We start from the raw sequence: 14,249 nt of genomic DNA on the forward strand, positions 1-14,249 counted from the left end.
CATGTTACTTAAATAGCTTCAACAACTACACTCTGCACTCTGTAACTGGAGTGCTAGCTTCCTTGGTGCTTTGCTAAATAATCACACACCCCAACAGCTCCAGCATTCTTAAAGTTGCAGACACCCTGCAAAGAGGCTCAAGAGAAAAGAGGGACATAGCACATGTGAGGGAGTAAGGTTTAGATTGTGAGCGCTTTGGGGACAGGGATTATTTATTATTTCTCTGTGTAAACCATCCTGAGCCATTTTTGGAAGGGCGGTATAGAAATCAATCAAATCATATCAAATCAATCAATATGAAGAACCAGGGAGCACTTGCCTTGTCCCTCCTGGTTTGGGGTGGGTGTGCACATGCTGGTGCACACATTGGCTTTTTCTTAGGGGCTGGCTGGCAGCTGCTGTTGCTCCCTTCTTCCCTGCCTTGTCAGGAAAGGGTTTACTGACTGCTCCTGGGACCCACCACCAATCCGGGATCTGCAAAGCAGGGCTGCTACTGCAGGGGAAACCTGCAATCATCTGTCCTGCGGGCTCCCTGCCGAGGCATGACCATCTGCTTGTGTGTTTGCTGTGAGGTGGGTTTGCTGGTGTTACCCTGTCTGCTGATCATGTTAATACCCTTCCTTACTTTTTAATGCTATGTTTCTTCTGTTTAAAATAATAAAAATAGACTTTCATTTACTGAAATTGAGGTCATTCTACTCCCCAGCACTTGAAGCACTGCTGTTGCGTTTTACATTTCCCATTTGCATGGGAGCAAATAGATACATTTATATGGGAGAAAGTAAAGGGGAGCATTTGGGGACACCTTTTGGGTAGGGCTAATCTTGCTGTCTACCTGTGCTTTGTCTACTAAGAGGGAACGTTGAAAACAATTTCCAGTTCTCTTTAGTTTTTCTGTGACCTTCTGACAGATAAGGGGACCCTCAACTTTTTAACTTGGGATATCTACTATCTGATGCCGAGTAGGATCAAAGAGGACTGGTCTACTCAGATATATCCCATATGGGAGGGTTGCCATATCCTCCTACATAAAAGACTGACCTTAGGAATGTATTAGCAGATAGATATTGGTCAACTAGGGGTGTGCAATTCAGGTTTTCGGTGATTCGGTTGGGGACCAGAACCGAATCACCCCCGTTCTGTTCTGTGCCTGAATCTGGGCTACCCAAATCACCCCGATTCGGTTCGGATTAAATCCGAATCGATATGAAAAACGGGTCCCAGGGGCAAAATAGTGGGGTGGGGTGGTAGTGCCCAATGGTTGGAGGCTACCACCCCAATTTCAGAGTGATTGGGCAGAGGGCTGATTTTGGGGAATTGTTGAAGTTTACGCGTCTTTAAGGTTTTTCCTCATAGAGAAGCATTGAGGTGTCAGCAAATGTATAGTTTCACGCGGGGGGCAAAGGGGTGGCCTAGAGCAGTGTGGGGTTGGTGGTAGTGCCAGGTAGGGTCAAGGAAGCTACCTGAATTTTTTCAAAGGATTTGGGCAGAGGGCTGATTTGGGGGGAATTGTTAAAGTTTACACGTCTTTAAGGTTTTTCCTCATAGGGTATGCATGGAGCTTTCAGCAGCCCCATAAGTGCACTTGGGGAGTGCTGGGGTGGCCCAGAGCGAGTGGAAGTGTAGTGCACATAGGGTGCCAACCACCCCCATGGGTTTCTAACCCATGGGGTACAGGGTTCTGTTGTTTCAGAGGTATTCTGAGTGTGGATTCTATAATAGCTAATGAGATTTTCAATGAAACACCATGAATCCACTTTAAGTCCTTTCATTTTTCTGTGTAAACCACCCTGAACCATTTTTGGAAGGGCGGTATAGAAATCAAATTATTATTTCTTGTTTACACAGTCAGACAGGTGTTATTGACTGGTTTGTTTTATCCAGACATCGAGTCCTTCCCAAGGACCTGGGATGGCTGAATTTTATCATCAATACTGTTGGTTATTATAGATACCGTCGCAAAATACAGGCTGTTCCCAGTAAAGCTGCTTTTTGTAATTGGCTGATGGTGATTTCTGTGGCCCCTATGGTGTTGAGGTGCTCTTCAAGGTCTTTTGGGACTGCACCCAGGGCGCCAATTACCACTGGGATTATTTTGGTCTTTTTCTGCCACAGCCTTTCAATTGCAATTTGTAGATCTTTGTATTTGGTGATTTTTTCTATTTCTTTTTCTTCTATTCTGCTATCCCCTGGTATTGCTATGTTGGCTACAGGTAGCTTGTATTTTTTGCAAATGTCCCAGTGTATCATCCCTGCTACCTTGTCATGCCTTTGTTTGTAGTCAGTCTGTGCAATCTTTTTACAACAGCTGATTAGGTGGTCCACTGTTTCATCTGCTTCTTTACAAAGGCGGCACTTGCTGTTTGTGGTGGATTTTTCAACTTTTGCTCTTATTGCATTTGTCCTTAGTGCCTGTTCTTGTGCAGCCAGTATTAAACCCTGTTTCTTTCTTCAAGTTGCCATTCTTAAGCCATTGTCAGGTCTTGGTGATGTCTGATTTTCCAGTTATATTGTGCAAATATTGACCATGCAGGGGCTTATTTCTCCATTTTTCTGCTCGGTTCTTGACTTGTTCTTTCTTGTAGGCCTGCTTTGTTTCATTGTTGTTTGTTGGGTGCTGCGCCCTATAGCAGAGTAATTCACCTGTGTCCCACTTGCTTGAGTAAGAACACTCCACACAAAGGTAAAAGTTCAACAAAGGAATATATTGAAGTTGAGGACACTCACGTGATGTATTGTCTCAGTAAGGTCCGGTTACACGTTCACATACATAAGGCACACAGAGAAGGCACATAGATACAGCATATACAGCATCAGCCGGGTGGACCACAGTGGTGCAGCATTTACCACTGTGGACAAGTTGCTCTGGTTTGAGCTTTACCCTTACACTAGTAGTGGCACACTGGCATGGCATGTATTACTTCAATTGTTAGAGGGAAGATGCAATGTCCCCTGTGATGAGAGTCTGCACAGTGGTTCAGATGCTGTTGAATTGGTTTCCCATGTATTTTTATGTTTTTACTATTGTGATAAATAACGTTAAACCCCTGCTGAGCAAAGTGGCACCTTTTAAAAGCGGCAGTTCTCTTTATTGAGCAGGGGGAGAGCAACTGGCCCTGTCCATCCCCAGCACAACATCCCTCCAATGACTGGTGTCTATCTTGTGTTTCTTTTTTAGATTGTGAGCCCTTTGGGAACCATTTTATTTATTTATATCTATGTAAACCGCTTGGGGAACTTTTGTTGAAAGTGGTATATAAATATTTGTTGCAAATAAAATATTTGTCATCCATCATGAATATCCAGGTTGATTAAATGAGTTTTCCATTGCTTTGCTTTTATCATACTAAGATTGACCAACTAGTGAAAGGGCAGCAAAATTTAAGTGCAGCCTGAGTCGTATCTTTTAAATCTGCGGCTGCTTTGCTTGTATTTGTTCTTAGTCAATGGACCGATTTAAAAAAAGAGAGAAGGAAAGTAACGCAATTGTGTACCAAATCACCAGGCAGGAAGAGATTTGATATCGCTCTATCATCCTGTTCCAATATCCTTAGTCACTTGCCTGGTCTACTGCAATATTTTAGGGGAATAGCAGAAGCATCCCTTCGAGCTCTAGAAGAGAAGCCACCTTCTGCTTTGGATAATATATCCATTGAGATGGGCACTCCAGAAGACCTCTACTGTCCAAACATGTCCCCCACCTTGTGACACCAACTTTGTTTGTTTTGGTTTTTTCCACTTACTAAATTTATACATTTTTCTGCTCCACTTATTCATTTCACTCATCTTGCTCACCAACTCAGTTTATCCAATAGATCAGCACAACAGGAGGACCAATTACTGCAGCCAAAAAAATCCAGTGAATGCAGTGGTTATATCAGTATCATCATCAACTTGGTAAATGCCATTGACCTCTAGACAATACTCACCATTGTAAAGCCAGGAACCAGTGGCAGTTCCTCTCAACCCTAAAGGCGGCTCCCCAATAATTGTTTATTGAGCCTGTGGGAAGCTTCAGCTAAATATTCTGCACAGTCCCCCAACACCATGCAGAGGTACCATGCATTGCTGCACTTTGTCCAGCACTAGTAGGACTTCTTTAAGAGAGACTGAATCCTCTTGAGTTTCAGCACCATCTTGGAAGCTATGCAGAAAGTGCTGGGAAGTGTAGCCCTTCCCAGCATTTCCTCTATAGAGCTCTTAAGAGAAGGGTCTCTTAAAGGGCCCTCCCAGCACCAAGGAAAGAGCAATATCATGCAGAGGCTAACACAGTGGGAAATGGCTCTCACATTGCTGCTGTTTTCTTTTGCTAAAGTAACCCCTGATTGAAGGTTACTGCTCTAGAATCTTAAACTTATGCTCTGGTCCCAAACCTTAGTTTTCTAGTACAGTAGACAGTCAATCTCTTTGATATATTTAAAGTGTTTTTATTTATGTTGAGAAGATGTTTATAAAAACAAATCAGGGGGAAAGTAAATCTTGAAAGTGACAACACACAAAATGACGAAAAGGGAACAGTTGACAAAGTGTTAGTGTTTAAGTATTTAAAGCCACAGCAGTTTAGAAGAACTGCCCCATTACTGATATTTAAAATTATAGGAAGCAGCAGCATAGCACACTGTGGTACCCAGTGGAAAGCACTTGGGAAAGTTGCATATCTGATGTTTAACTGATCAGCTGAAGTTATCAGAAATCTCAGTTATAAACACCCTGGATCCTTGCAGCAGCAGCTCTGTAGAGTTTAAATAAAATGTATTGTTCCTAGTGCTCAGAGATAAATGAAAGTTTTAAAATGCATTTTAAAACCTTAAATAGAAGATGACTGAGGAAACAAAAGAGGGAAATTTGCTTCTGAAAAGAAGCAGCTCCAAGAATATATCTAGGATGCTTGTTTTCTAGGAACATGTGCAACACACTGCATTACTGAACATAAACCATCATGTGCAAAACCATGCACCACTTTGATTTTTAAACTTATTTTGCTCTCAGGCTTTATGGCAGGACTGCACAGCTTCAGCCCTCCTGCAGACTACAACTGCCATCATCCCTGACAGTTGGCCACTGTGGCTGGGGATGATGGGAGTTTAGTCTGACAAAAGCTGGAGAAACAAAGTTGTGCAGCCATGCTTGATGGCTATTCTATGTCGTTCTTATCCAGAACATGCTTTTTGCAAGTGCCAAACAGGTTGAACGTTAAATATCAGAAGATGGTTTTAAGCACCTAATTAGGTACTTTAAACATATTTATGAAGTTGTTGTTTCAGCTCCCCACTAAATGAGTAACATTGAGCATCCTTGCTTGAAAAAAGCATGTGTGTACTGATAAAGCTCTCACTAGGTTTTTCCTGAGCTGAAATTCTTCAAATAAACCAAGGTATGATTTATTAGTTAAATGGAGACTGGTATTTTAACAGCATGAACAGCTACAGATTTCAAGAAGGTATTATATACAAAATATTTAGCACAGTGAATAGAGCTGAAACAGCTACCTATCATACCCCAATGCTAGGAAGTGTGTTAAGCTACTAAATGTAGCAAGGCACCCAGAACAACACACTCCCTTCCAGATTTTAAAGCATGAAGTGTAACAAATAATCCCAAGGATCTTATACAAAAGTCTATATTAAAGAGCGATATAGTATGCATTTGGTTTTGTAAGCAAGCTCATGGGGACACTTCCTCACAATTCAAAGCTTTCCAACAGGGATATAGCAAGCATCAGGTTGCCACATACGAAGGTCTACAAGAACTTGGTTGAGTTTTTGCATCCACAGATTTCGCTCATCTTTAGTATCTGCAGATAGCCAGTTCCTATAATTTAAAAAACAGAAAACGGAGATATCATATTAAGTATCACACAGACTCCCTGGTCTGGAGAAAAAGGCAATGAGACTACCCTCCAGAACTAGTCCATGAAAGTGCAACTGACACACTCTACCTACCAAAATCAACATTGTGGTTGAGCAAAGAATGGAGATCCCAGTCTTATTTCTAAATGGAGAGCCTAAAACTTTGATACTGCACTGGGAAAATTTAAGATGCCCGGGAACTGACAAAGTAACAATTTGATATAATCAGATCTTGCAGAGCAACTGTTCCTATCCCAATCCAGCACAGCATTCCTTTGGTGGTTATTGCTGGGGTCTACCTTATGTTTCTTTTTAGATTGTGAGCCTTTTTGGAAGAGGGGACCATCTTGTTTATTCTCCTATGTGAACCACTTTGAGCACTTTTGTTGAAAGGCAGTATATAAATGTCCATAGTAGTAGAATACTTTTATGCAATTTTTCAGATTTTCAGGAGGTTAGTGAGGCAGATATTAAGGAATCAAAAGTCTTACTTTGTAACACAAAGCGTGTCTCTACATTGGCTAACTAGAGTTTCCTTGTCGTCCTCCCTCTGTGGCCGAACAGTGATTAGTTCAAAAGTGTTGGGCCGAGCACAGAACTCTCGGTTGGCTGGTTCAATCCGGCGATTTGTGCAGTTTGCCAGGTTTATGGATCCCATTGGATGCTGGAAGTCACAAAATGTGCAACACACAGTATTAATGTATTTAAAGATTATTTGCATGGTTAGAGATCGCTTGTTACTAAGCAGCCTATAGCCTTCTCTGAAAAACAGCACATGGTATCATCTTCATCCCACTCATGTGTGAACTATCAGGGTAGTATAACGCCACTCCAGAAAGGTATAAGTCTGCCCTGAATTACTGACTAGTTATATAAAGAGGGCATATTGCATCACTGGAGTATGTACAGAAATTTTTTAAAACGTTTCCAACTTCAGCACTATATCTAACCAGGAATTCCAGTAGATTTCAGAACTTTAGTTACCTTTCGCTTTTCATCATCTGGGTAAGTCCAGTAAGAGATGCAGTTTCCAGAAAGTGCACACCAACGCCGATGCCAAGCCCCAAACCCACTAACATCTTCAAACATAGTCTGGAGAGAGAGAGGGAGAGAGACAGAATTCTCACCTACTCGATTCCTACACACATTTGATTGGAACTTAACATCACTGTTTTTGTGACAATCTTTCATTGCAGTGTGTTCAGAACCTGCACCCTTCACTCCTTGTGCTGTTTCCCCCTGCCCCCATACTACCCTCCAGCCCATAGAGATGCATCCTTCATGGCACACCTTAGTGCCACTGTCCCACACCAAACCGGCCAAAATGTGCCATGCCTGCCACATTTAAAATAGCACTTATTATTATTAAATCAATTTCTATTCCGCCCTTCCAAAAATGGCTCAGGGCGGTTTACACAGAGAAATAATAAACAAATAAGATGGATCCCTGTCCCCAAAGGGCTCACAATCTAAAAGAACACAAGATAGACACCAGCAACTGTCACTGGAGGTACTGTACTGGGGGTGAACAGGGCCAGTTACTCTCCCCCTGCTCAATAAAGAGAATCACGACGTTAAAAGGTGCCTCTTTGCCAAGTTAGCAGGGGTCAAATAGCCAAATATTTGAATTATTTCTACCCAACTTGTACTTTACTAACTAAAAGCAGTGTACAGAAGCATCAAAATCAATAACCAAGCAGACTTCTAGAGTGTACCTATAGCACAGCAAAAATTCCCTTTTCTGTATCTTTCATACAAGACATTTAATAAATAAATAAATAAATAATCAGTACAGCAAAATACTTTAGAGAAAAGCAATGTTTATCTAGGCTTGCCAGCAGCAGTTGTTACTGACCAAGACCTTTTCATAGCACACAGTGCCATCTGCTGGATTCAGCAACAGCCAGTTACCCAAGCTGCCAGTTGTGATTTATCAGCTGTTGCACGATTATCTTCTTTTAATATTAGGCAAAGCCTCCTTTGTCAGCCAAAACCTACAAAATTCACATATGGCTCTTGGCTTCCTTTATTCACAAAATAGCATTTTATTCACTAAAGCAGCTTTAGTACACCTTAGGTTTTTGAAGAAACTCTACATACAATTCTAAAGTCTCGCCCCTAATCAGGGTGGTATGCTAGTAGCCAAGCTTATTTGTAAGGAAGTTATGAAGAAGGACAACTACAGGAGCTCAGTAAGTCAGGGCATAAAATTCTAAAAGTAGAATTTTAGGATTATTGGGCTGTGCTCCAATCTTAACACACATGAAAATAAAGTGATTTCGTTATGAAAGCCAGCATAGCGTAGTGGTTAGAGGGTTGGACTAGGACTGGGAAGACCGGAGTTCAAATCCCTATTCAAGCATGAAACTCACTGGGTGACTCTGGACCAGTCATGTATCTCTCAGCCTAACCTATCTCACAGGGTTGTTATGACGATAAACATAAGAATGTACACTGCTCTGAGCTCTTTGGAGGAAAAACAGGATATAAATGTAAAAAATAAATTATGAAGACAAACATGTCTTAGAAACTTGCAGCTACTTGTGCTGGCTCCTTCAGCAGTCCTGAAAATAATCAGTATTCACACTGCCAAAAAGGAAATCTGTAGTGATAGCTTACCAAAAACCCTCTTTCCTCCACACAAGAATCTATCTGGCATTTGATCTTCAGGTATAGATGGCCTTCCAAAGGAGACAAAAAGGGAACCTGAAAAATAAGTCAGTGGAAGATTTTCAAAGTTAGGCTGGTCTTGGATTGTAATAATAAAGTTGATTTGATATTGTAAAGGTTATTTTTATTTCTCTCTATTGAGTTGCAACTACTTTAGGTCACACATCCAGCTCTAGAACCTCTAAAAGAGCCAATTTGATACCACTTGACTCTAGACAGTGGCTTATTTACCATGCATTCAAGAGGGATGCAGGCTCACTCCTTCCACAGCACTCACCTGCCCATCTGTGCTCCTAGGAACTGTAGGGAAGGCTCTGTGGGAACAACATTGTGTGCCATAGCTGCTACGACCGATTCCCATTGAGTTCATCACAACAGCGATGACACATAGCATCTTTTGCACAGAACCTTCCCCACTGTCACTAGTGCAGACAGGCTGGTCAGTGAGGTGCAAGCAGCAAGCCCACACCCCTCTTGGATTTGCAGCTCACTGCCAAGTATGCAAGCCATTCGTCACCATTTACACCATTTACTTGAGCACACTCAAGGTGAGTGTTTTAAGAGATTTTGGAAAGGTTATCCCATTTTGGCAATTCTTGATAGCTAGAGGCTCAAGAAAACCAATGAGCTAGACGCAAGATTCCTTACGTTGGCACCAGGGTTGCTTGTTACCAAACTAGAGAGATGCGGCGGGTGGGGGGGCGAGAAGGAAATGCGCAAAATGTTGACAGAACTGGTCCATTATAATATATGTAGAAGGCTCGTTTACATTATATTCCACAAGTCCAGTAGAATTCACTTTACTACCACATGCAGGCTTCTCATTTTACACACATCTTCAGCTTAATCTCAAAGACAGCTACAGGTACATTACTTCCAGCTGCACCAGTTCAGCCCCCAGGACTATCTGATCTATGTGCTGCTATGTGAATTTTCTGCAGACTCAGGGACCTTTTCCATATGTTATAAAGGGTCCGGGCAAAGAGGTTTCTATAGGCACAGGAACCAGGTCTTTGCAGCTGTAGGCAAGGTTCTCTCTAATTTTTTTCATCTGTGTACGTAATGAGTTTTGTTCTGGGCAGCAGTATCAAAGCTGCTGTGTGCACACATGCATTCAGAGTGGGACCTTCCCGATTCAACCTGAGCGGGATCTAAAATTAACTGAGCGGACATAAAAAAACTTGTGAGTGTGCACACATGTGTACGCCTTAGAGGGAACACTGGCTGTAGGCTCACTGTGGTTGTCCTTGCTTCACACTCAGGCATACTACCTGCATTAATTTTAAGACCACCACTCCCAAAAACAAAGAAAAAATGGGGGGGGGGACACCAACCAAACATAGCTGGGTGATCCAGCACAGCCTCCACCAAATACCGCTGGTGTGGAGACCTGCAGCCAGTCAGCTTGGGAGGACTGGTAAGCAGGCCTTCGAGAAGGAAACTTTGGCACTGTGGGTAGCATTTTGTTAGTAGTGTTAGTTGTAGTTGGGTGCATTATTTAGAAATCCAGTACAGGCTGAGTATCCCTTATCCGAACTGCTTGGGATCAGAAGTGTTTCAGATTTCGGACTTTTCTGGTTTCTGGAATATTTGTATACTGTATTGAGGTATCTTTGGCATGGAATCTAAGTCTAAACACAAAAGGTTACTGTACACTGTATTTTATTTTTTTAGGTTTTATTTAAAGTATAAAAACAAATAAGCACTGAATTTACGATAACTACAGGTAGCTGTAAACGTAATGAAAACTAATCGTGAGAAAATTTTCAACGCAATAATGTTGCTGGCCATGTTAGACTCAAACATGGCATTTTAGGTGGAGATGGAATTCAGATTTCATGTGAAAATAATGTTTTGTCGGTGCTGCGGGTTCACACCTTGGTGGTTTCCAGATTTTGGAGCATTCCGGATTTTGGCTGTCCGGATTAGGGATATTCAACCTGTACAGCCAAGCAACGTTCACAAGCAGAGGACATCCCTGCTTCCAGCAAGGTTTAACCTGCCCATTACTGGACAAAGCAAAAAGCCCATTTTCCCCAGGAATATGGACAGCTCACTTGAAGGACCAAAATGTGTTTTCCCAAGTTTTAGATACTCTGTCACTGAACAAGCTAGCACATTTACTATTTTTTATAAAATACATTTTCCCAAAATGACAAATCTGAATTCAACCCTAAGAAAGTTTAAAATATGCTTTTAACTCTTCTGTAAATACTTGTTGACTTTGTTCCCCATAGTATAAACATACCAAGTTCCCTGATTAAGGCAGAATAATACTGTCAATATTTGAAAGGCACATTTATATTGCTTAGTTAGAACATTTTATTCCCGATCCAGATTGTATTCTTAAAGATATTTCTGAATTTACTCAAGTCCTGTATTACATTCCCTTCTGCATCCATTTGACACAACTCTTCCTACTTTACTTTTGTTCTGGCAAGTTTCACCTTCACTGCGATGTCATAACATGACTGTCAGTTTAATTAGGTATATCATCTTAAGGCCATGCAAAAGCTGCTAAATTGAACATAATGCTCAGCTCTGCTTTCCTGCAAACTCTGAAGATCCCTTGCATGCCAACTTGAGCTACTGGATCCCTTCCAATACCTTTAAGATTCGAGTTAAGAGCTCATGCCAAGCAAAATCTATTCACCAGCAAACTAAACAGAGTGCACCTAGATAGGAACTTACACAAAAGTAATCCATTTCAATGTACTGCTCAGCCTTATGAGCAAGGCAAGACAACATGCAAGTGCTTTTGCTTTTAACACACATTTAGAAAAATAATCTGGAGTAATGCAGAGAGAGAAAAGTTTGCTCTGGTTCCCTCCTTCTGCACACCCTATTTTGAAAAAAAGCACTGGGGAATCTTCAGTTTTAGAATCTGGCAGGCATGTTTGCAGTCTGTGTCACACACAACTCGATTATTAATCTGAACTAGTGGAATCTGCAGTAGATGCCACTTGCATCTCTTCCTAGAGAGAATTTGTTTAAGTAGAAAACAAAGGTTAGGATCCAGATGAAGTCCCACTCAAAACAAGAGGACTCAGCTAACCCATTCAGTTCCTGCTTACGGTTACCAGGAGGCACCAGAATCTCAAGTTACACTGTGGCTACCAACAAGGGATAAATCTATAGGCACAAATGAAGGACTGCGCTCAAGAGGTCATGAGGCTAATTGCTTCACACTGCAAGCTCATGATAATACTATTCAGTATAATCATTAAGTTCCTTCTGGCTTCCAGACCCCTCAAAATGTTCCTCCTTTTGTTTTTAAATTGCTTGCTGTTTTGTCACCACCACAAAAGAAGGTGGAACTACAAATTTACTTTACAATACCACATCCTTAAGAACATGGGAAACTGTGCATAGGTGCAAAGCTTGAAAAGCCTGAATTCTCAATTTGCCTGATGCTCAAGATAAACGTGTCTAGAAGTGAACCATCTATACGGAAACATTTTGTTATGCATTTCATTTTCAAAAATATTTAACACTGTTGTTGGTACGATGGGAGTCTTACTTGCATCATCTTGAGATGTTAAAATACAGCATTCAATCATTCTTGAAATCACACACACACACACACAAACAAACTTGAGCAGCTGGCCATCATTAGTTGCAATATTGTAACTGAAGCGCAATACTGTACTGGATGAATAATGAACAAGAAATGGAGGTCCCCTACATGTACAAAGTTTACAAACTTTCTGATCAATTCTATGCCAGTGAGAACTCCGAGTGAGCCCCTTCTCTGAAGAGTAGGCCGAACCAAGAGTGAGAAGGGCCCTCATCCCAATGGTTACAGAAGCAAAAACAAAAAACAAAAACCCGACAGTTCAAGTCTGCATAAACCCTGCTTCAAGAGTGGGAGGTGATAACTCACTCTGGATACCCTCCCCCTCCTCCAGAGAAGCAAGATGCTTTAACAAATCCTTTTGCAGCTTCTACACTCACCTCCTAGACAGTTCCCTTTTGATGTGCAGATTAAACATATGACTAGCAATCTAGATGGCATTTTAAAAGTTCTCCTTTAGAGAACCGAAGAAAGTTTCTCTAAGAAACACAACAGTCGTGTCTAAATACTTTTTTAGTTTTTAAATTAACTATCCAGTAATGTAGGGTTTCTCAACGTGTGGGTCCCCAGAAGTTATTGGACTTCAACTCCCATAATCCCCAGCCCCAGTGGCCTTTGGTTGGGAATTATGGGAGTTGAAGTCCAGTTACATCTGGGGATCCAAATGTTTAGAATCCCCTGTTTAGACAACGCCATTTAAGACACTGCCAACATTTCAGAAGAGGGTTAAGAGTAGTAAGTTTAATTCTGAAAGTTTTACTGCATCCCTTGTTTTAGCTAAGTGGCTTTAGGAAAAGCCAAAACCAAACTATCAGGCTAGGAGGTATGCTTCCATGGACACAGAACTGGCAAGGAAAAATTGTTATACTTGCTTAGTATAACAAGAGTTGACTGAAGCTGTCCTCCATTGACACAGGCATGGAATATAGATATAGAAACAGTGAGTCCAAAAGCCTCTCTCAAATTTGCTTGACCCTGGAAGGTTAGCAAGTGCTCCTGCAGAGACTTCCCCGTAGCTATTTGCATTAATCAAATCTGTTTGAGAACTTTATAAAGTGGTCCTTAAAGCAGCATGTCAATATACCCATGAGCAAAGTTTACCAAGAGACATAAGCAGCATGCATTGGGGAACTCTTTTTGAAATAAAGATAGCAACCTTATCCTGGAACATATAACCCAGTAGTTCTCTTTCCTTAATTCCATAACTTATCTAGAGGTGAAAAAAGAAATGGGCAGTGCTGAATGCAACTAAGCAAGATGAGAGATAAAAATAGCAGCATAGCACTATGAATGTGCATTTTGATATATCATTGTGACACACCTAGACAATGACAGTTCCCAACGAAGGATGAGCAAAGCAAATTACAGAAATGGGTAAATGAAGACAATACACACATTTACAATGAAGCTTCTATTTCGCAGTTCAAAGCTAGGGATGTGCACGGTCTGGAGCAGTCCGGACCGGCACCGAAGGGGGGCCTTACTTTAAGGGCGGGGAGGGCTTACTTACCCCTCCCGCCTCTTTGTCCCCTCCAGCGCCCATATTCAACAGAATAACGGGGCGCTGGAAACCAGCCCCCCCGCCGCCCCCCACCCCCGCGGGCAGATTTGGCCAAAAACTCAAGGTACAAATGCCGTCGCCCGCCAGCCCTCCCTCCCTCCCAGCTGCCTGCCCGAGTCCTCACCCGATCTCTTTGAAAAAAACGAGAGGAGCTAGCGAACAAAGCTCCTCTCGTTGGGGAGTCCTGTACCATACTGAAGAAGCTTCACACGCGCGCACATGCGTGCCGCAAAGCACGCCGACCGCCGGAGGCCCGGTCTACCCGCCGGGAAAAGGCCGGGTAGACCGGGCCTCCGGCGGTCGGCGTGCTTTGAGGCGTGCGCGAAGCTTCTTCAGTATGGTACAGGACTCCCTAACGAGAGGAGCTTTGTTCGCTAGCTCCTCTCGTTTTTTCCAAAGAGATCGGGTGAGGACTCGGGCGGGTGGGCGGGCAGCTGGGAGGGAGGGAGGGAGGGCTGGCGGGTGACGGCGGCGGCATTTGTACCTTGAGTTTTTGGCCAAATCTGCCCGCGGTGGGGGGGGGGGCAGCGGTGGGGACGGCTGGTTTCCAGCACCCCGTTATTCTGTTGAATACGGGTGCTGGAGGGAGCAAACA

General features: G+C 42.4%; 1 protein-coding gene across 2 annotated transcripts in view; it reads right to left on the reverse strand.

Moving 5' to 3' along the window:
• Window positions 1-2,686: 2,686 nt before the first annotated feature.
• Window positions 2,687-14,249, reverse strand: part of ANLN (anillin, actin binding protein) — a 41,142-nt gene continuing 29,579 nt past the window's right edge. Inside the window, exons 21-25 of one of the 2 annotated variants that reach the window (XM_053263227.1) lie at window positions 13,250-13,303; window positions 8,469-8,555; window positions 6,834-6,941; window positions 6,341-6,513; window positions 2,687-5,811 (exon numbers count right to left, since the gene is read on the reverse strand). In XM_053263227.1, the coding sequence (XP_053119202.1) occupies window positions 5,688-5,811; window positions 6,341-6,513; window positions 6,834-6,941; window positions 8,469-8,555; window positions 13,250-13,303 (546 nt within the window). In that variant the 3' untranslated portion in view covers window positions 2,687-5,687. The remainder of the gene's footprint in view (window positions 5,812-6,340; window positions 6,514-6,833; window positions 6,942-8,468; window positions 8,556-13,249; window positions 13,304-14,249) is intronic. The other variant, XM_053263228.1, reaches the window with a different exon arrangement.

This window comes from Hemicordylus capensis, chromosome 6 (assembly GCF_027244095.1).
Source record: "Hemicordylus capensis ecotype Gifberg chromosome 6, rHemCap1.1.pri, whole genome shotgun sequence".
Classification (NCBI taxonomy): domain Eukaryota; kingdom Metazoa; phylum Chordata; class Lepidosauria; order Squamata; family Cordylidae; genus Hemicordylus; species Hemicordylus capensis.